The following is a 23,580-nucleotide window of genomic DNA, read 5'->3' as shown; positions in this document are numbered from 1 at the left end:
AATTATTGGCAATTATCAAGACACCCTCAATAAAGTAGTTCTGCAGGAGGGGACGACAGACCACATCTCAGCGAACCTTCTTGCCACAGCTTGCATTGATGTGCCATCCTGGATGGCCTGCACTACCTGAGCCACCACTTGTGTGGGTTGTAGAGTCCGTCTCTCATGCTACCACAAGTGTGAAAGCACAACCAACATTCAAAAGTGACCAAAACATCAGCCAGAAAGCATTGGTACTGAGATGTAGTCTGTGGTCCCCACCTGCAGAACCACTCCTTTATTGAGTGTGTCATGATAATTGCCAATAATTTCCATCTGTTGTCTATTCCATTTGCACAACAGCATGTGAAATTGATTGTCAAACAGTGTTGCTTCCTAAGTGGACAGTTTGATTTCACAGAAGTTTGATTTACTTGGAGTTATATTCTGTTAAGTGTTCCCTTTATTTTTTTGAGCAGTGTATTAGTTTTTTCCTCGTCATCTACAACCATTCTTTCCTCACAATTTTTTATGGGGCCTACACTTTCACTTCTTTTACTATTGATATACTGTATTTTTCGGATTATAAGACGCACCCCAAAATTTCAGGAGAAAAATAGGATTTTTTAATAAAATGGTGCTTATAATCCATGCATCTTATTGCTTACCAGGGGGGTGGCTGTGGTGAAGCGGGGTCCCAGGGTCGCTGCTGGAGGCAGGAGTGGGGTGATGCTGCAGGCTGGTGTAAGGGGGGGTGGTGCTGTTATGGACAGTAAGAGACACGCTGCCACTTTGAGACAGCACCCCCTTGTTTGGTGATGGAATGTTCTGCTCCCCCTGCAAGACTGCTATGAACTGCCCAAGACTGAAGAGGGGAGGAGTTGAGCCTGTGATAGGGGAGAAAAGAAAGCTGCTGCGGAGAGTGGCTGTGCATGTAGCTGTGTAAAGAGGTCTCACAGCCTGGGACGTAGTGGACTTGTGAAATTGAACAGACCCTTCGGGTGTAACCAAGGTGGCTGTCCTGAGCTATTTTGAGAAGCCACGAAGAGACCGAGAAAGGGATTTAGTTTCCAGTAGCACCTCCAGGACCCTGAAGCAAGGAGACCACGTTTCACGGATCTGCCAGACTGTCGTGCGCCACACTGTACAGGACTGTTGGGGCCCCCCCCCCCGAGACTGGATCTGAGTCCCCTACACTACCGTGAATTTGTTTCCGTTTGTGTACATCAGGGCCTAGGCTTCAACAGAAAGAACATGGCAGCCGTGTGGCCTGTTTAATAGAGGCCAAGGACGTTATACATAGAGTAGCATCACTCTTTGTTCATTGGATTTTCCTGTGTGAAATATATTGATCCTGTAATAGTTGGAGCACCGTGCTATTTTACGACCCAGCTAAATACAAACTCTTGTAAATTATCTTTTGCCACTGCATATCCGTTTGCACCTTCCTTATCCACTTCAATCCTTGCCTTCCAATAAATTTACCCTTTGTTGTTTGCACCTCATCTTGTGTACCATAGTCTCCCTGCACTGTGGTGTTTCCCCGGCCATCACTTCAAGTGGCGCTGCGAGCAGGGTACTGTCACCAAGATGGAGGCAGCAGACCGTAATAGCGGGAATGCTAATGTTAATGAGGATGCTGGCATTGGTGGAACCCCTGCAAGGACACTCCCTATGGGCACCATATTTAGTTTGCTACCAAAGTTTGACGGCAATAATATGCCACTGTCCGACTTGGTGTCCCGGCTGCAAAGCACCCTGAACATTTATAACATCAGCCCAGACCTTGAAGTGGACATCGCTTTGTCCTAGAGGGAGAAGCCCGGAGAAACGTATGCCTACAATCAGAACTCACCCGTAGTACCCTGAAGGAGTTAGTGAAGTTCCTGGAAGAGATCTAAAGCGAGACTGCTAGAGCGGGACACCTTCGTGCCAAATTTTTCTCTAGGTTGCAGCAGGAAGGAATTTCTCAGTATGCGACAGCACTGCAAGAAGTGTTAGCGGAGGTGCAGAGAAGAGTCGGATGGACTTGGCATGGGCTCTATGGACCGGATACTCCGGAAACAATTAATTCTGGGACTGCACAGCACATCCTTGAGGCGAGCACTGTCAGAACGGATCCGGGAAGATCCGTCTCTTACATTTTGTCAAATCATGGCACTAACAGTGGCCCGAAGCAAAGAAGACAGCTACGTGTCTGGGGTGATGCGTGTCCAGGGCGCCAATACCAGTGGGGACGCAAACCATCAGGAGGTGCTGGTCCAGGTGGTGCAAGACTTGCAGCGGTACCTTGTCAACATGCAAGAGAAACAGACCCAGATGTAGCGAAGAATGGGAGAACTGTCCGCTGAATGTCCATACTCGGCCGAGTTGGCCCTGCCCGTCAGCTGCCGTGGGAGAACTACAACTGTCTGACCCACCGTACTCATGCAACCATTCTTCAGCCCTCCCGATAAGGGATCTGTGGGTGCAAGCTCCCTCCCGTCAGGCATCGGAGGAAGGACAAGCTCGAGGTGCCCCCGGTGAGAAGGCACCCAATGCTAGGAATGTGGACGATGGGGGCACCTTGCCAGAGACTGTCGGAATTATGCCCAAGGCCAGCGGAAGCCACCGTTAAACTACCAACCTCCGTAGTAGTGTGGTACTCTGCGGGGGAGGCAAGGAGAGAGGCCGCTCCTTATCATAATGAACACTTGATTGCTTGGTGTCCCATCCTGCGTGCTGAATTTGAGGGTGTTCCAGTGGATTGCTTAATAGATACCGGGTCACAAGAGACGACAATGCAAGAAACGTATTTCAAGCAGCATTTCCAGGCCCTGGTCAGGCCAGAGAAAGATACATTGATCCGGTTGTTTGCTGCCCACAACCGATCCTGGTCACAGGGGTCGTGTGGATGAATATTCGAATCTGTGGGCAAGAAGTGGGGAGAAAAGGGATCCTGCTAGTCCCTGAGCAAATCAAAGATGTGCCTGTAGTACTGGGAATGAATATCCTACGTGAACTCGATCAGATTATGTTTACCAAACGGTGACCTGGTTATTGGAAGAAGGCTACTACACAAGCCTACTCAAGAAGCCCTTCAGCAACTGATCCGCATCTGTGGGACGCATTAGTGTGCCATCTTACCAGACGGTAGGGGTCAGCAGGGCTCCTGGGAAAGTGCCTGTAATCCTGCCTCCCGAGCGAGAAAGTATATTACACCTTCCAGTGGGGAATCATCGCAACCTCGACGGGTTGGAAGTGATTGTTCAGCCTGTGGTAGGCGGAGGAGTGGACCAAGAAGTCTTGATAGCTTGTACGATAGCTGTGGTCCAGCGAGGAAACCTCCCCATAAGAGCTTTGAATGTGGGCCCCGGAAGGTCACCTTGCCATGAGGGACAGATCTGGCCCTGGTATACCTACATAAGGGTGAAGTAGTGAGTCAGAAGATGTCTATCGCCGATGGAAGGTGCGGGGTGGACCCTAGCAGTTGCTGCAGGGGCCGAAGAGACACCATCCCCGGAGTTTAGTGGACGGGTCATCCTGGAGCAAATGGAAGTGGATGTGAAGGCTCTTGGCCCTGAGTGTGTGCAAGCGATAGAAGCTATGTTGTGGGAAAATCAGGCCACCTTCACCCGTCACGCCGAAGATTAAAGGGGGTTTAAACTAAGCAATATCGCTAGCAATATCGCTAAAACGTCACTGGTTTTGTGACGTTATAGCGATATTGCTAGCGATATCGCTATGTGTGATACTTACCTCCGACCGGCTCCCCCGCTGTCCATCGCTGATCGCGCGAGAATGTCCGGCTCCATTTCTCGTCGGGCGCTTCCTGCTGAGGCTTCCTGCTGTGACGTCCAGCGACGCGTGGAGGCGGGCGGGAGGACGCAGGATCGCTGTGTGTGAATGGTAAGTATCGTGCGCTGCGTCGCTGCTGCATCGCTGTGAGATCTTTCTGTATGAAAGCTCACTAGCGATCATTTAGCGATGCACCAGCGATCCTGACCGGGTCGGATCGCTGGTTGGATCGCTGGTGCATCGCTAAATGTAAAAGGGCCTTTAGGCTGTACCGAAGCCATCACGCACGAAATACCGACCAGGGAGGCTCGTCCAATTCGAGAACGATACCAGCAGATCCCGCCCAAGATGTACCAAGAGGTGAAGACATTACTTCTGGCAGATGCTGGATTCAGGAACAGTGCAGGGTAGTCAGAGCCCTTGAGCAGCCCTGGTGGTGCTCGTCAAGAAAAAGGTTGGGACCATCCAGTTCTGTGTAGATTACAGGAAACTCAATGCCTGCACTGTTCGAGACTCGTACCCGTTACCCCGCATCGAGGAATCCTTGACAGCATTGGGGAAAGCCAAGTACTTCTCCACCTAGGACCTAGCAAGCGGATACTGGCAAGTAGTTGTGGTAGAGAAAGACCAAGCAAAAACCGCCTTCATCCTCCCGATTGGATTGTTTGACCGGATGCCCTTCGGGCTCTCCAATGCTCCAGGCACGTTTCAACGGCTGATGAAAAAATGTTTAGGAGACAAATTTTGAAGCTACCCTGATCTATCTGGATATTATTGTGTTTTCTGCCTTGTTCGAAGAACACCTTGCCCAGCTTAGACAGGTACTCAGAAGACTGCGGCCTCATAATCTGAAGGTGAAGCCAAAGAAGTGTCACCTCTTTTCAAGAGAGATCGAGTACCTGGGCCACAGTGTCACAATATGGAGTTCTACCCTCACCAAAAAAAGTGGCTGCTATCCAGAAGAGGCCAGTTCCTCGAACAGTGAGAGAACTCCAGGCCTTTCTTGTGCTTGCTGGGTACTAAAGCCGGTTAGTCAAAGTCTTCGCGAAGGTGGCGGGTCCTCTGAATGAGCTGCTGAGGAGGACCGCGGGAGTGCCGAAGAACCAGTGCATCCCTTGGGCCCAGAGACAAGATGAGGCCTTCCAGGCTATAAAGAATGCTCTTCAGCCTCGATTTGGGCCTATGCAGATTTCGATCAACCGTTCCTGTTGTACAAAGACGGTACCCTTCATGGACTCGGTGCAGTACTTTCTCAGATACAAGATGGACATGAGCGAGTCATCGGGTATGCCAGTAGGTCCCTGCGAGACAGCAAAAGAAACCCCCACAATTACAGCTCCTTCCGGTTAGAGCTCCTGGCTCTAGTGTGGGCCATGACAGAAGATTGCCGGCTTCCTGACAGGGACCAAGATTCAAGTCCGAACAGACAAGAATCCCCTGGCCCACCTTGAGAATGCTAAATTGGGGGCCTTAGAACAACGGTGGGTAGCTCGCCTAGCCATGTTTGACTTTATCATCCGTTATTGCTCTGCTACCGAAAACGCAACTGCTGACGTGCTGTCAAGAGTGACGGTGGACTCTCCAGTGGGGGATCTCGAACAACTCAAAGAGGAAGAAACCCCAGACTTTTGTAAGTTTAGGTCCCCAGTGGTTGCAGTCCAGTGAAGTAGGGAGGCCTGCGCACTACCCTGGTCCCTGGGGGAGAACCAATGAAGAATGGGGACATGTTCTGGACGAAGACAAAGGGCTGAAACAGATGAAATGGTGGGTAACTCAGAAGAGGAAGCCTGGCAAACAAGAGATGATCTGGACGCTGAGATGAAAAGCGTCTTACACCAATGGGATAGACTGGAAGTGCGAAAATCAGTGTTATATCGTAAGACAATAGCCAAAAGATATAGAAGCAAGGTGGCAGGAGGTCATCCCAGGAGGAATGGCTCAAGAAGTAGCTAAAGAAGCCCACAAATTTGGAGCTCACTTCGGGCCCACAATGACCTACCACTGTTTACAGCGGTACATGTACTGCCCCCGGTTGGAGTCTGTGGTGGAAGAGGCTTGCCGGCAATGTCAAGTATGTGACCTCATTAAGAGTACCAAAGGGCACCCATCCAAACCATACAAACTAAGGAACCGCTAGAAGTCTTGATGATCGACTATCTCCTCGTGAGACACAAGGCCCGGGGGCTACAGTACTGTTTGGTAATGACCGATCATTTCTCCAAGTTCGCAGTAGTCACCCCGACTAGAGTTCAGACTGCTGAGTCGGCGGGGCGGGCCATTTGTCAAGACTTCAAAAGGGTGTATGGGTGCCCAAAGCACATCCACTCTGACCAAAGCGCATGTTTCCAAGGCGAGGTGATGGAAGAACTGTATCGTATGTATGGCATTGAGCGGTCCCGAACCACCCCTTACCATCCTCAAGGTAACGGGGCATGTGAATGCTTCAACCGAACCCTACTTCAAATGCTGAGAACATTGGAGGAGGATAAGAAGGCATGCTGGCCTGACTACCTGCCAAAGTTGGTCTGCACCTACAACAATCGGGTCCACTCCACCACGGGTTACACCCCATATCTACTGCTGTTTGGAAGAGCTGGATGAGAGATCACTGAGCTGAATTTGGAAGAGCCAGAGGAGCTGATGGAGGGAACTGTCACTTCATGGGTGAAACAACAATCGGCAACGATTACAAACGATACGGCGGTTGGCAGGTCAGCAGCTACAGAAAAAAGAACATACAGACCCTAAACCGACTCAAGAGATACCGCTTCAACCCAGGGACCGAGTATTAGTCAAAGAGAAACGCCCTAAGAGTAAACTAAGTGAGATGGGAAGTACAGCCTTACAGAGTACTCAAGCGAGTGTATGCTGATGGCTCTGTCTACAAGGTGCAGATTGAGTGGGGCGTCTGCCCCTAGGGTACTTCACAGAAATATGCTGCGGCCATTGCCGCCTGAAGCCACTACTCCATTTCATGAATCTGTCATGCCTGATGGTGAAATCGTTGAGTGGTGGATTGTCCCTAACACCTTGGGGGGTCCTCAGCTGTAGAGACTGTAATCCCATAGATGTACCACTACTGCAACGTGAGGACGAGACCCGACGAGTTCACTACAACTCCTGCAGCAAGTTTTCCTCTGGAAGATAGTCAAGAGCTCCTACGATCCCAGAAGTCTACTGCAGGGGTTCCACAAGTCTATACGTGCTGTTTCCACATTGCACGTTCCTTCATTACACTGTGACCTTGATGTTGATATGGCCATGGACGACCATCATTAAGCATGGAGGCATGTAAGGGGGTGGTGCTGTTATGGACAGTAAGACACGCTGCCATTTTAAAAGACAGCACCCCCTTGTTTGGTGTGATTGAGTGTTCTGCTCTCCCTGCAAAAGACTACTATGAACTGCCCAAGACTGAAGAGGGGAGTTGAGCCTGTGAGGAGAGAAAAGGAAGCTGCTGCGGAGTGCGGCTGTGCATATAGCTGTATGAAAAGGTCTCACAGCCTGGGACGTAGTGGACTTGTGAAATTGAACAGACCCTTCGGGTGTCGCCAAGGTGGCTGTCCTGTGCTATTTTGAGAAGCCACGAAGAAACTGAGAAAGGGATTTACCGTTTCCAGGAGCACCTCCAGGACCCTGAAGCAAGAAGACCACGTTTCACAGATCTGCCAGACTGTCGTGCACCACACTGTACAGGACTGTTGGGGGGCCCCCGGGACTGGACCCGAGTCCCCTACACTACCGCGAGTTTGTTCCCGTTTGTGCACGTCAGGGCCTAGGCTTCAACAGAAAGAACGCAGCAGCCGTGTGGCCTGTTTGGTAGAGGCCAGGGAGGTTATACGAAGAGTAGCATCATTCTTTGTTCATTGTTTGGATTTGCCTGTGTGAAATATATTGATCCTGTAATAGTTGGAGCACGGTGCTATTTGACGGCCCAGCTAAAGAATACAAATTCTTGTAAATTATCTTTTGCCACTGCAAACCCGTTTTCACCTTCCTTATGCACTTCATTCCTTGCCTTCCAATAAATTTACCCTTTGTTATTAGCACCTCATCTTGTGTACAGTAGTCTCCCTGCATTTTGGTGTTTTCCCGGCCATCGCTTCACTGGGATGAGGGGGTGTTTTCCGATGTGTGGTGCGCCACTGCGGGTGTCCGGCGGTGCTGCGGGGGCCTCTGCTGACATGTTCTAAAAGGCCAGAGCCCCCGGCATTTTCCATGGTTTCCTGTGCAGTGGACTCCTGGAAAATGGCTGCCGGGCTGCAGCGCCGGACACCCCGTAGCACCCCCTCATCTCAGCCTGCACCAACGGTACCGATAAGGTATATACGCATTATAAGACGCACTCCCATTTTCCCCCAAAATTTGAGGGGAAAAATGTGTCTTACCCGAAAAATACAGTAGTTGAACAGTTTGGGATTAGTTTTACTCTCCTTAGCAATGTGCTTCTGTTTCTTTTTTGGCAACTTTAATTAGTTTAGAAAAAGTATTTTTCTCCCTATAGTTTTTTAGAGCTTCATCGGTGCAGTCCTGATTTAATAATTTAAATGCTTTCTTTTTACTGTTAATTGCCCATCTTTCTTCTTTGTTTAGCTACATTGGGTTTTTCCTATTTCTTGTCCTTTTATTCCCACAAGGTATAAACAGCTTATAGTGCCTATTTAAACATTTCCCATTATCTGTATTCTTATTTCTGAGGACATTGTCCAGTCAACCAGATTAAGGGCATCTCTAAGCTGGTCAAACTTTGCCTTCCTAAAGTTCACTGTTTTTGTGACTCCCTGACAAGACCCCCAAGCGAAAGACAAGGGAAACTGTACAATATTGTGGTCGCTATTTCCTAGATGCCAGACGGCCAGCAGATGTGTTATTCTGTCAGGTCAATTAGATAGTATTAGGTCTAAAAGTGCTGCTCCTCTGGTGCCTTTATGGGTTTCGCAGGTCTCGGTTTCTCAGTTAATATCCGGCACCCTCTGCCTGTGACTTGACTATTCTCTGCTCGTCCCTCTGGTACCGCACAGCCCTCTCCGTGCACGAACCCTCGCTTGTCTGACCTGCGTTTTCTTCTACTAGTTTCCCTGCAGTAGGTACATTACATCATCTGCAGCAGTAGGACGCTAAGCCCCGCCCCCTGCAGTCACATGATCTAGGTCCCGGGACTCCTTACTATTTTCAGTGCCGCAGGTTGAACCGTCACTACTGTATTGGACCCCGCGCTCTCCCATAGTGGGGGTAAGTCACCCTGCTCGGCGTGGCCGTTTGCCGACGCTGACAGGGTCCTGACATTTGAGTCCTGACATAACTGACCGTTACCATTTTTTTTTCTCTGCTCCCTTTCTCCTGTGTGTGTGATGGATCCTATGCACGCTCTTTCTGAGCAGGTAAAGCACCTGACTCAGATGTCTCAGACTCCTGGGGGAACAACTCGTCCTGGCTCAGTCTCAGCAGTTGATCACTGACACTGTGCAGGGGGTTTTATCATCGGGGGCTCGGGATGTTACATTAATTTCCCGAGTCTCTGGTTGAGTTACCAGATACCTTTTCTGGAGATAAAAGGGAATTCAAAGTGTTCAAGGAGGGCTATAAGCTTTTTTTCATTGAGACCACACTCTGCTGGGGATGAAAGTCACGAGACTGGGGGGTCATTATGTCTGCTAAGGGGAGCTCCCCAGGCTTGGGCTTTCTCCCTTCCGACCACTGCCCCTGAACGTATAACTGTGGATGCATTTTTTGAGGCCCTGGGGCATATTTATGATGAGCCTGATCGGATGCGTATGGTTTAGGACATGGTGATGAGTGTGTGCCAGGGGAAGCACTCAGCCGAGTGGTTTTGCTCAGAGTTCAGATGCTGGTCTGCTGGAATGATGCCGCCCTCCGGGGTTAGTTCCGTAGAGGCCTGTCTGAAGGATGCCTTGGCTCTCCACCCTCCGCCTGATTCCCTGGAGGATGCTATGGCACAAGCCGTCCGAATGGATCGCAGGCTACGGGCCAGGGGAGTGATGCAGATTGAAACCCCGTTATTTTCCCAAGGAAGGGGAGCCAGTCCTACATTGGAAACCATGGAGATGGGAACCATCGACGTCAAGGAGAAAGAGACAACGGGAAAATGCTGTTTTTACTGTGGTGATTCCGGACATTGGAAAAAGGATTGCCCCTCCTGTCCACTGACCAGCAAGCGACTGAGCCTGGGTGATTGTCGTGGAGTTCACCCAGGCTCTCAGGTACCTTTTTCTCCATTTTCAAAAATGTTATTGCAAGTGGAACTTTGTTGTGGGAGTGTCTCCACACCCACTTCTGCTTTCGTGGATTGCAGATCGTCGTTGAACTTTATTGACTCTGACTTGGTGTCCAGGTGTAAGTTAGGGACAGTTAGGCTGGAGACTCCTATCCACGTTGTTTCCATTGACAAAACACCACTGGCTAAGAATGATGTCATATTTCTTAGAGGAGTTTCTCCTTAAAGTGAGTTCCTTGCACCAGAAACATATTTCATGCTTTGTTATGAACAACCTGCCTGCAGGACTGGTGTTGGGCTTCCCCTGGTTACAATTACATAATCCAGTGATTAATTGGGAATCTCGGGACATTGTTAAATGGGGTCCCTATTGTTCTGAAAAATGTCTTGCTACTGTGTCTGTGTCGTCCGTGGGTCTGGAAGGTATTCCGGAGTACCCTCCCATTTATTCCTGATTTGTACAACCAGTTGTCTGGAGCTAAGTGGTTTTCGAAATTAGATCTACGGGGAGCGTATAACCTTATCCGAGTCCGGGAAGGAGATGAGTGGAAAACTGCTTTTCTCACTACTGAATGGTTGTTTGAAAATTTGGTCATGCCTTTCGGTCTGACCAACGCTCCAGCGGTCTTCCAAAATTTCATAAATCACGTGTTCTCAGATTTTATTGGACGTTTAATGGTGGTGTATTTGGATGACATACTGATCTACTCTCCTGATAAACAGGCTCACGTTGGTTATATTCGAGCAGTCCTCCAAAGGCTTCGGGAGAACTGTCTCTGCTAAACTAGAGAAATGTTTATTTTTTGTACAGGAACTGTCTTTTCTGGGGTTCATTGTGTCTGCTGAGGGGTATCGCATGGATCCTAATAAGGTGCAGGCCATTGTCGATGGGGTCCAACCTTGTGATTTAAAAGCTCTGTAGCGTTTCCTAGGACTCGCCAATTATTATCGCAAATTTATAAGGGGGTTCTCACAGGTGGTTAAACCCCTCACAGACATGACTCAAAAGGGGGCCGATATCAAGAATTGGTCAGCCACAGCAATAGCGGCGTTTCAGTGTTTAAAAAAAAGTTTCATGTCTGCTCCGGTTCTTATTCAACCGGACCCGTCTGAACCATTTATTGTTGAGGTGGACGCCTCATACGTGGGGGCAGTATTGTCCCAGGGACCTGCCACTTTGACTAATTTGAGACCTTGCGCCTTTTTCTCGAAGAAATTCTCCCCTGCGGAGAGAAACTATGATGTTGGGAATCGAGAACTTTTGGCCGTGAAGTTGGCCTTTGAAGAATGTTGGCATTTTTTGGAGGGGGCTGTCCATCCTATAACCGTAATTACAGACCACAAGAACCTAGCTTACATTGAGTCAGCTAAAAGGTTGACTCCTAGACAGGCTAGATGGTCACTTTTTTTTTCCCGATTCCACTTCTCTATCACTTTTCGGCCAGGATCCAAAAATGTCAGAGCTGATGATGCCTTGTCACGCAGTCTAGATCCGGTTCCCCCCCCCCCGAACCTCCATCCCGGGGTGGTGGCAGGTATTTCTAATATGTTGGAATGGGAGATTCAGGAAGCCCAGTCTCTTGCACCTCCGGCTAAGCCGGTGGATAAACTTTTTGTACCAGCTCTGTTTCGTCTCAAGGTTCTCCGGGAGTTCCACGACTCAGTACTGGGTGGACATCCAGGAATCTCGACTACCCGGAAGGCCATCGCTAGAATATTTTGGTGGTCTTCTTTAGCCTCTGATGTTGGGGAATTTGTGTCTGCCTGTGATGTTTGTGCCCGTGCGAAAACCCCCCCCATAACCGGCCGGCCAGGGAATTGGTACCACTGCCAATTCCTGAGACCATGGACTCATTTGTCCATGGATTTCATCACCAACCTTCCCCCCTCCAAGGGTAATACTGTCGTTTGGGTTGTGGTGGACAGGTTTAGTAAGCAGGCACATTTTGTACCTTTGGCAGCTCTACCTAATGCAGAAACGTTGTCCAGATTGTTGAGCATGTGGTGCGGTGCATGGGGTACCCTTGAATGTGGTGTCTGATAGAGTACAATTTGTTTCCAGATTTTGGAGGGCATTTTGTAAGAGGTTGGGTATTGGTCTGTCCTTTTCATCCGCTTACCATCCAGAGACTAATGGGCAGAACGAGCGGACCAATCAGTCTCTGGAGCAAATTCTGCGTTGCTTGACCTCAGCCCGACAGGATGATTGGTGTACTGCATTACCTTTGGCCGAGTTTGCGTTTAACAACAGCATTAACCAGTCTACGGGTACATCTCCCTTTTTCTGCAACTATGGCTTTCATCCTCATTTCGGAGTTTTCCCGTTTGGACTCTGGGTGAACTGGGGCGGATGAGACTATCCAGCGGTTGGGGGAGGTATGGCGGGAGGTCCAGAGTAACATTACGAAGGCCCAGGATAAATATAAGTTTTTTGGAGACAAAAAACAGTTCGCGGGGCCGGTGTTCCAGATTGGGGATAAGGTATGGTTATCTACCAAGAATATAAGGCTCAAGGTCCCATCTGCGAAGCTTGAACCTAAGTTTATTGGTCCCTATGAAATTACCGAAGCGGTTAACCCGGTGGCTTTTCGGTTGCGTCTCCCGCCATCTCTACGGATCCCCAATGTTTTCCATAGGGCCCTTTTGAAACCTGTGAGGTCCTGTGGGGAGGGATCGTCTTCCCCACCACCGGTTTTGGTAGACGGGCAGTCCGAGTATGAGGTGGAACGAATTGTTGACTCTAGGTTGGTCCGTCGTGCCCTTCAATATCTTGTACATTGGAAAGGCTACGGTCCTGAAGACCGGTCGTGGGTTCCTGCTCGATCGGTTGGTCCGGGCCTTTCACGCCAAGTATCCTGAGACACCCGGGGGTCCAGTGGCCCCCCCATTGAGGAGGGTACTGTCAAGATCCAGGATGGGCTTTGTCTTTGGCCCGTCCTGGTCAGACAGGGGTTAATTGTTTCTGCCTCTCTCTGGCAGAGGGCAGCTATTTAATGCTCACTTGACCTAGGTCTGGTGTCAGTTATACTACTGCCCTCGGCTGAGTTAGTTGACCTCGTGCGTACATGTGCCTGAAATCTTGCTTGCTTGTTTGGTTTTGATCCGGTTTTGTCCCTGTTACGAGTTCTGCCTGTCCCTCTTCTACTGCGCTACCTCTCAGCGTATGACCCTCTGCCTGTGACTTGACTATTCTCTGCTCGTCCCTCTGGTACCGCACAGCCCTCTCCGTGTACAAACCCTCGCTTATCTGACCTGCGTTTTCCTCTACTACAGTTTCCCAGCAGTAGGTACATTTTATCTGCAGCAGTAGGATGCTAAGCCCCGCCCCCTGCAGTCACATGATCTAGGTCCCGGGACTCTTTACTATTTTCAGTGCCGCAGGTCCTGTCTGCTTGATCCGTCACTACTGTATTGGACCCCGCGCTCTCCCATAGTGGGGGTAAGTCACCCTGCTCGGCGTGGCAGTTTGCCGACGCTGACAGGGTGCTGACATTTGAGTCCTGACAATTTCTGTTATATTTGGGGGTATGTAACAGATCTCAATGAGAATTTTGTTACTATTTTTCCCTCCATGTATTTCGACCCATATGGACTCGACATCCTCATTCCCTTCGCTAATATCCTCCCTTAAAGTGGACTTTAGACAAAACTTTACATAAAGCCAAACCCCTCCTCCTTTCCGATTTTTACAATCCTTTCTAAACAGACTATAACCCTGTAAGTTAACTGCCCAGTCATAGCCTTCATCTAACAATGTCTCGGTTATTCCCACTATGTCATAGTTACATGTAGATATTTCTGCTTCTAGCTCTTCCATCTTGTTTGTCAGGCTTCTGGCGTTTGCGAGCATGCAGTTTAGAGGATTTTTTTTGTTCCAATCTCCTCCCTGTAGATTGTTTTAGAAATTTTCTTACCTCCCTTCTGAGTACATTGCTTTGGGTCTTCTTTGCCACACCGCATATCCTTCATCAGAATATTTTCTGGCTTCATCTTCGTGTCTAACATTTTTCTTCCCGTCCCCTCTTCTTCTAGTTTAACGCCCTCCTGATGAGAGTAGTGATTCTTCTGGGGAATGTTTGTTTCCCATGTTTGTTGAGGTGCAGTCCGTCTCTGGCGAGGAGTCCATCGTACAGGTAATTTTATTCAGCTTTGTATGACCTGCATGCCCATATACAGTTCTGGCAAAAATTAAGAGACCACATCAAAACCCTGTCATGGGCAGCCCATTCTCCAGACCTGAACCCCATTAAAAACCTCTGGAACGTAATCAAGAGGATGGAGAGTCACAAGCCATCAAAAAAGAACTGCTTACATTTTTGCGCCAGAAGCAGTGTGAAAGACTGGTGAAAAGCATGCCAAGATGCATGAAAGTTGTTTTTAAAAATCATGGTTATTCCACAAAATATTGATTTATGAACTCTGCCTGAGATAAAACATTAGTATTGTTGTTTCTAAGTGATTATGAACTTGTTTTCTTAGCATTATTTGAAAGCACTGTTTGTTTTTAATTTTGACCGTTTTTCTTTGTCAGAAAAAAAATACAAGATTTATTGCTTGGAAATTCAGAGATATGTTGTCAGAAGTTTATAGACCAAAAGAATAATTTACATTTTACTCAAAAGTATAACTATAAAGAGAAAAATCAGACAAACTGAACAATTGAAAGTGGTCGCTTAATTTTTGCCAGAGCTGTAGTTAGCTTAGGATTGATGACCCTACTGATAGATTCCCTTTAAAATACTTACCCGCCACTACCTTCTCTTTCTGCTGCTCCAGTTCTCTCCTGCAGCATGTGGCCTCAACTGTGACCAGCCTGCTCAAATAGCATCTTCTGTGTTAACCGGAAGACCTTTAAGAAACCTGAATACAGCACTCAGCTGCCTCAAGCAGACCTATAAATAATAAAGCAGAGGTGCATGTGTTGAGCTCTATTCTGATGGTCATCTCCAGTGAATGCTGCTAACAAGGCCTGCTGGATGCAATACAATATCTTTTGCATAAGCACTACTTACCCAAACCAGACAGTGAGGTGTCAGGTTATCCTTCCTCTAATATTCTATTAAGAGGGGTGAAGCAGAGCGAGAAAAAAAATAAAAGGCAGCGAGAAAGTGAGAGACACACTCACAGGTATTGGACTGAGCTTTCGATCACGTCTTTTACCTCTCTTCAGAGCTGAATTAACATACACAGCTCAGTTCTGCTTTATAATTTCCTCCATGCTGCAGCTTCTGTCAGTGTGCCAAAACAGGAAAAATAAAATACAAAAAAAACAAAAAAGGAATACCTGTGTGTTGTGCGAATACAAATACACCGGCACTATTTAATACTGCAATACACATGTATCTCCAGGTTCATAATAAATTGGTGTCACTCTTTGTACGGTAAAAACTCTTCAAAGCGGGTCACTGTGTGGATGACGGCCCTTTCACCTTGCACGTCAACCTGGTCCCGTTGATGAGTAGGCTGTAAGCGAAACGGCCATTGTCCACATGGTGCCCTGCTTCCCCCTGCATCCATGTTGTAAAACTTGCATAAAGAAGAGTTTTTACTGGACACCGAGTGCCACCCATTCGTCTCTGAACCTGGAGATAGCTGTGTGTTGAAATAAACACATGGCAGCTAGTCTCCTCCCACCAGCTCAGAATAATGTGTAAAATAAGCGAGTCTGCAGAGGGTTTAAACTGGTGAAAATTGAGGAGTGAAGTTATAACGAGAAATCACGTTACTCCTTATGTACACACAAAATCTTATTCTGAAAGTTTATTTGAATGTATAGTTCCCAATTAAGTTACGTATCAGACTAGCTATATGAATGTTCACTCAGAAATATTCTACATTTTCAGGTGAAGTGAATTAGGTTAAGGCTTTAGGTTGTGTATGATGCTGAGATAATCAGGAAATGTTTTCGGTGGTATGACCTCTCGGAGAACTGCAGTGGTCCTGTTGCCAGAGTCAGCAGCCATCTCTCCAAAAACATCTAACCCTACCCATACACATGTAGAAAACTGTTTGCTTGTTTTTTCTGTATGGAGAGTGAAGGAAGCTCATTCCAGACATATTTCCTCCAGACACCTCTGGCAGCATCTTCTTCCCAACAGAAGAAAAACGGAGTGTTAAAGTTCCACACGACACATAGTTCTCGCCCCTAAAATCATCTGTCGGTGAAGAATTGTGAGGCTCCCTGTACACGTATTAGGTCAAGTGATACCATCTAAATTGGCAGATTCTGACAACTTAAATTGATAATCCTGCAACAATGGCAATTGTCAAATGGCAGGATTAACAAAGTGACCAGAGTGCTTGAAGTTTAATGTGTTAGAAGCAGAAAAATGGGAAAGCAGAAGGATTTGGCAACTTTGATAAGGGACGCATTGTAAAATCTAGATGACTAGGTCAAATTAACTCCAAAATAGCAAATCTTGTGACGTGTTCCTGGTATGCAGTGGTTACCACCAACCAAAAGTTGTCCAAGAATGAACTCTCCCATGGGGTCATTTGTGCCCAAAGCTCACTGATGGTCATGGGAACACAATGTTATGCTGTCTTGTCCGATCCCACAGAGGAGCAACAGTAGCACAAAGTGCAGAAAAAGTTAATGCTGGCAGCAAATGAAAGATTCCAAAACACAAAATTTTGGTTATTGGTGTGTGCAGTTAGAGATCAACCAAATGCTCATGCAGACCCTTGTCCACAGTAAAAAACAGTGCTTGTGTGCACAAGAGACTAAAAACCCAGTCAAGCCTGGATAATAAATCAAATGTATACAGTTTGGTGCCTTTTCTTCATTAATTCAGGAAAGATATAGAAAGCCAGAGGAGGAAGTGCGACGCTCTGGAAGATTTTTTGAGTAAGCCCAAGTCCTGGCTTTTGTGAGGATGTCAATTTCACACCGTACTACCTACCTATACATAGCTGCACACCTAATAAAACCCTTAATGGAAGCGGCTTTTCCTAATGATAGTTGTCATTTTTTAGCAGGATAGCAATCCCTGCAAGACTACAATTGTTCAGGAACAGTTTAAGGTATATCTCAAAGAGATTAAGATTTTTTGACTCTACCTTCACAATCCCAAGATCTTAATGTAACCAGGCATCTGCGGGATGTGCTGCAGAAACTAAACATGTGAATCCTATTTCAAGAAGTGCATGAGTTAAAGGATCTGCTGCTAACTCCTTGGTGGTTGATACCACAGTGCTTCTTCAAAAGTCTTGTGGAGCCCTTGCCACAATGGCTCAGAGATTCTCTTTTGGCAAAACGGGAACCTATACCAACATTTCATTTGTGAGACATCAAGACATTCCTAAATTTGAAGCACAGAAATACTGCAGAGGTTATCCTTCTGGATGGTAAGTTTTTGCTAAATTGCTACCAAATGATTACATTCTGGTAAAAAATTTTTTTTTTTTTTATAGGACACGTCCCATTTTGTAATGTTTACCATAATTTTCGGCATCCCAAAACCGGTACCTGGATTCAATTACTAAGTTCTCCATCTGTAAACCATATTTCACCAATATATTTGCTTTGGATTGCAAAAAAATTGATCCAAAATTAGTTGCAGTTTTACGTTCATGTTACATTCAAGTTCACGTTCCATCTTCATCTGCCTATTTTGCGTCCAGTGTCAGGTTCAGTTTTGTTAAACCAACTGCATCTTTGTTAGGAAAGTGATGAAAACCTTAAAAATTACTTTTGGATTATTCTGTGGGCATCCACCATAGCACCATTTGATTAACCTAAATGCAAATACATGTATTTGCACATCCAGCATAGAGGATCCAGATCCAGAGGATCCAGCATCCAGTTAGAGGTGTTTTTCATGGAGACGAATAAAACAACGGTAGACATTACATTAAAATGGAGTATATCCTACGTTCTTGCTTCAAGCTTTGTTTCCTTCTAATCTTTATATCCCCAGTCTACTTTTCACAGACATACCTAACAAAACTTTCCTTTACGCATTTAAGACAAGTGCAACATCCTGATCCTGAGTTGGCCAAGTAATCCAAACTTCACTTTTGCTCTTTTTGTACAATACGTTTCAATTAAATGGGATTAAGATGATTCTTGATTCTGTGAAACCCCCCCAAAATGGAACTTCCTTATTCTTAGAAAAAAGGGGTATAGAGAGATTTAGTGTAGTGCACACTCCAGGATGGCAATTAACTGAATGGATATGGTTGCAATAATGACCTCTTTAACCAAACTAAATAAAAAGACGGATTTGATAAGGGAGAGCCACAGTCTTTATAACTTTCTGATGAATCGTGACCTACATTCAAAATGAGCCACAACATTTAACAAAAATACAGACCACTAGCAAACCAAAACCTACATACCAAAAGTTTCTCTCCTGCGCTAGCTGTCATTTCCATTATTTATAACCTGACATTGTGGTTGATCAGAAAAGTCGGCTTGTGCTTCATCTCTAAAACATATTCTGGGCTTTGTCACTTCAATGTTTATAGAGACAAAATGCAGATAAGTCAACAGGGTTCTAGCCAAATTCTTAGTTCTCCAATATCACGAGTTGCTAGATTTCACACTGTATGAAGTTTTCATATTCCAAATTCCGCAGTTAAACAATGTAGAACCACAATGAACCAATTAAAACCAAAAACTGGTAGCGTTTTAAATATAATAACGGATTAGCAAAAACCGAACACCAAACATACGAACAAAGTCTGCCATCAATTTGCAATTTTCCTATAAGGAACCAGGGTATCAACAACACAAAAGTACACAAGCAATCCAAAATAGTTAGAAACAATAAAAAGCAAAGTTTCCAGGACCTAATATGCCTTAAACAATACCGCGTACAGTTCAGTGACTACCCAACTCATAACCAAGCCATGTGTGTTTTCAAACCATATCACAAGCTTCGTAGCACCATTCACATACACATCAGAGAATGTTTGCAATAACTGACAAAAAAAAAAAAAAAAAAAGAAATCGCCCAGTCTCAGATCATTTATATATTAGAAAGAAAATTATAGCTGTCTTCAGTCTAAGCTAAGTCCAAATTTAAGATTATTTTTTGCATTCAAACGTGATGTACTTGCTGTTTTCAAATAAGTTTGAAGTCTTGCTTGGTTACACGAAAACATTTTAATCAAAATGAACCATATAGCACAATAGTAACTGAGGGGAAAGCGTGGAATGTGTTCAACAACAAGGATTAGATTTAGGTCTTCTTGAGACCAAATTTTTGAAACTAAAAAAAAAAAATCCAACTACTGTTAAACTTCAAACATTTGAGACAGTGGTTAAAAGGAAGCGAAAACCAAGTCCATCCAGTCCTTTCAAATCCTAGTGAGAGACAAAAGAATATTCCGTGATCCAATGGGCCTGTCACTTAACTCCCTCACGGCAATCACTGCTTCTTCGTAGCTGGGGGTGCAGAGTGTAGCGTGGCCTGTAGACATTCCTTTTCTATTAAATTTTACATCAATGGAATCGGGAATGATGTTATAGCCATAGAAAAAGTCTAAAATTTCTTGATTGGTTATAGTGTATGGTAGGTTGCTCAAACGTATTATGGCTCCTGATGACCCACCATCAAAGTTTCGGGCAGAAGACAAAAAGGAATTATTGTAATCATTGAAATTTGCATTTCCACTGTCAAACCTGTCATAAGACTCATCTCTACCACCCAGCTCCATTGCATAAGAACCATGCCTTTCTGGTGGACTTCTGAACTCCTTACGGTCGTAGTTCGGCCCCATGTAAGAGTTTTCATGGGCTTGTGGTAGTGGAGCATTTACGTATCCATCTTCATACCCTTGAGAATGTGTCACTGTAGCATTACTGAAAGCACCAAACTCTTTCATCTGTTCATCAGAGATACGCGTCAAAAAAACTTCTGTTCCCAAAAAATGTTGACGATTCAATACCTCAGCACGCATAGCCTGTTCTTCGGATTGAAACCTAACCAAAGCTTCTCCCAAACCAACTCCTTTGTTGTCAAAAAGCAAGATTATATTATCTTCATGCACAAGAAATCCATCAAAGAATTTTTGCACTTCAACTTTACTCACGTCAAAGGGAAAATTCCTTAAGTATACACATCTCTTTAGATTAGATGACTCTCCTCTTGGATATTCCTCATGCATGTCACGTTGCTGTGGATATTCCTCATACGCATCACGTTGCTGTGGATATTCCTCATACGCATCACGTTGCTGTGGACGGTTGTCATACGGGTTGCGTTGCTGTGGACGGTTGTCATACGGGTTGCGTTGCTGTGGACGGTTGTCATACGGGTTGCGTTGCTGTGGACGGTTGTCATACGGGTTGCGTTGCTGTGGATAATCTTCATATGTGTTGCGATCCTTTGGATATTCTTCATATGTGTTGCGCTGCTTAGGCGGGGTTTGTGTTTCATGAGATTCTATTAACTCCAACATCGCCTTCCTAGCAATAGGGAGAATGATCACCTGCCGACCCTTTAACTCCTTTTTGCTTAAAGCAAGACATTTCTCGTATTGCCTCTCACTTTTCAACATGATGAAGCCTTCTCTTGTCCGATTGTTATACTTATCAAGCAGGAATTTAATCTGAGAATCTGTTATATCAGGTGCGGAAAAGAAATGCCTAATATCTTGGTTTTCTACTATATATGGTAAGTTTTTCAGATGCACATAAAATTGTTGATTTTGTGGAGACCTAGATCTTGTTCGGCTCTTTGGTTTGCAGTGTAGTTCACCACCACTTTTTAAGGACTTCGCCCATCTGATTTCTGTCGATTTTGCTATCGATATAAACCTATGACCAATATATTGATTGTTAAAATTCAAAGCTTCTTCAGCATCTGTTGCACTTCTGAACTTCACCAAGGCAGTTCCATTCTTCATACCATTTGCACGGAGGAGAAACATAACTTCAGCAACATCTAGGCCTTTAAAAAACTGCAAAACATCTTCCACTGTCGCCTCGAATGGCAGCCCATAACAAGATACATAGAGAGCATTAGAATATGCTTCCTTTTTGTCATACTTCTGTACATACGATTCGTTATGTTTTGACACACTGCTCTGATTTCCTCCTTTCTTCGCCATATCCATTCGGCTCGTATCACCAGAAGGTGGTACAGCTGGATGCTTTGGATTTTTGTTTGTTTTACGGCTCATTTCCAGAGTACTCTGCATTTCTGTCTTGCTGCTAAGCACGAGATTCACATGCAAGTTCTTAATGAGACCTCCTGTCCGACTCATGGCTCGCCTGGCATCTTCATCCGTTGCAAATATGATAAATGCCTCACCAAGTTTTCCACCAATAATATGCACTCCTCCATCAGGAATTTTCAAACCAGTAAAAAAATGACGAATGTCAACCGTACCAGCAGAAACAGGGAGCCCCTGTAAGCGGATCACTACAGCCATTTTTTAGGGTCTGAAAGATTGTCACCTGAAAACAAAAGTGCACAACAACAATGGTAAATATGTTGGAAAGTAAAATATATGCACATATAACAAAACATCTGATCTGCGCTTTCTGTAGAAAGAGTTCTCACGTCTCTACAAGGACAGTACACACAAAAAAAAATGAAAATAAAAAGATGCACAAAAAGACAAGATAACTACGTTCAAAAGTACTGCACACAACGCAAGTGGCTCAATTACATAAATAGGGGAGGAGGTTAAAGGGAATTTGTCACCCTTTTTTTGCCCTATTAGCTGCCGGCATAGACATCGGGGGCTTATCTACAGCATTACCCCGATGTAACCTGAAAAATATAAACACGTTATATTATACTCACCGAGGTGGGCAGTCTGGTCCGACGCCTCCCTTCTTCATGCGATGACGTCCTCTTCTCCCGTCCTGTAATGGCTCCGGCGCATTGCTCTGCCCTGCTGAGGGCAGAGCAGAATTCTGCAGTGCGCAGGCGCCACAACCTCTCCCGACGCCTGCGCACTGCAGGACGGGAGAAGAGGACGTCATCGCATGAAGGGAGGCGCCACCCATCGGACTGGATCATCCACCTCGGTGAGTATAATATAACGTGTTTTTCTTCTCTTTCAGGTTACATCGGAGGCTTATCTACAGCATTCTGTAATGCTGTAGATAAGCCCCCGATGTCTATGCCGGCAGCTGAAAGGCCAAAAAAAGGGTGACAGATTCCCTTTAAGGCTTCTTAGGAGTGTTAAAGTGAACCTGTCAGCAGGATTGTGCCGAATAACCTACAGACAGTGTCAAGTTGGCGCCATTACACTCATTAAAATTATACCTGGGTTGATGTAATCCGTCTTGTGGTTGTTGCTTAATCTTTATTTTCAGTTAATGAGATTCTTGTGCTCCGAGGCAGGCCTGTAGGGGGTCATTATGTGGTGCTCTACATATTCATCTGTATGGCTTACGACAGGTCACTGATCCATCAGTGGCTTACCCCTAATTTTACATACTGAATATAATATGTTTTGAGAAAAACAAAAAAATTCACATCCACCAGGCAGGCACATGCACTGTCGCACGATAGCATCTATAATGTCCATTTAATTTTAATTGGTGATATAAATTTATCCAGAACGAAAAAAAAAACAAAACGCTCTAAAAATGCCGCAGCCTGCGCAGTAGCATTTATCGGGAATCCAACAGATGCTACTGCACAGGCGCCATTTTGCTAGAGGAAAATAAAAATTTGTCTCCAACAAGATGTCGCCGGCAGCGCCTGAGCAGTATATCGCAGGGTTCCCCAACTCCAGTCCTCAAGGCTCACCAACAGGTCATGTTTTCAGGATTTCCCTTGTATTGTATAGGTGATGCAATTATCACCTGGGCAATGCTAAGGAAATCCTGAAAACATGACCTGTTGATAGGCCTTGAGGACTGGAGTTGGGGAACCCTGATCTATCGGATCGCATATAGATGCTCATGCGCAGGTTCGGCCAGCGCCATTTGGAGAGAGAATTTTTTTCCCCTTAACAAGGGAAAATTATGCTACATTGCAGGCACCGCCTGCCTGCTGAATTTGATTTTTTCTTCTTAAAACATATTATATTCAGTATGTAAAATGGGGGCAGATCACTGACGGATCAGTGACCTGTCATAAGCCATCAGTATGACTAAGCAAAGCACCACATGAAGCCCCCTCCCCCCACAGGCCTCCCTGGAGCACGAGAATCTCAACAATAGAAAATAAAGATGAAACAACCACAAGATGGATTTCATCAACAAAGGAACCATTAGTATAATGGTGCCAATCTGACACGGTCTGTAGATTACTCTGTACAATTCTGTTGACAAGTTCCTTTTCATGCTTACCAGATCATGAGCAAGAAGACCTGTTACACAGGCCGGCCTGGGACACTAAGCAATAATCAGCTGCTCAACTGCCATTTGAGGTTGTTTAATCCCTTAGTGACAGGGCCAAATTTTTCAAATCTGACCAGTGTCACTTTATATGGTAATAACTTTAGAACATTTCAACAGATCTCAGTGATTTTGAGATTGTTTTTTTTTGTGATGGTAAATGTTGATACTTTATTTACAAAAAAAAAAATCAGAAATTTGAAAAATGCTAATTTTTAGAATTTAACAAAGTTAAAAGGGAACCTGTCACCTCTTTTGCCACTATAAGATGCGGCCGCTG

At 45.6% G+C, this 23,580-nt stretch overlaps 1 protein-coding gene across 5 annotated transcripts in view; it reads right to left on the bottom strand.

Annotated features, from left to right (window-relative positions):
• Positions 1-23,580, bottom strand: part of RBM12B (RNA binding motif protein 12B) — an 89,606-nt gene that overhangs the window by 53,124 nt on the left and 12,902 nt on the right. For 3 of the 5 annotated variants that reach the window (XM_073550487.1, XM_073550488.1, XM_073550489.1), the window contains one exon: positions 19,082-21,398. The exons of the other annotated variants lie outside the window; for them this stretch is intronic. In XM_073550487.1, the coding sequence (XP_073406588.1) occupies positions 19,295-21,373 (2,079 nt within the window). In that variant the 5' untranslated portion in view covers positions 21,374-21,398 and the 3' untranslated portion in view covers positions 19,082-19,294. Of the gene's footprint in view, positions 1-19,081; positions 21,399-23,580 lie in introns of those variants that run through there. 5 annotated transcript variants of the gene reach the window in all.

Source organism: Dendrobates tinctorius, unplaced genomic scaffold (assembly GCF_039654945.1).
Source record: "Dendrobates tinctorius isolate UK_male_01 unplaced genomic scaffold, ASM3965494v1 ptg000165l, whole genome shotgun sequence".
In the NCBI taxonomy this organism is placed as follows: Eukaryota; Metazoa; Chordata; class Amphibia; order Anura; family Dendrobatidae; genus Dendrobates; species Dendrobates tinctorius.
The sequence above is the reverse complement of the archived record's forward strand: the minus strand, read 5'-3'. Positions and strand labels throughout refer to the sequence as shown.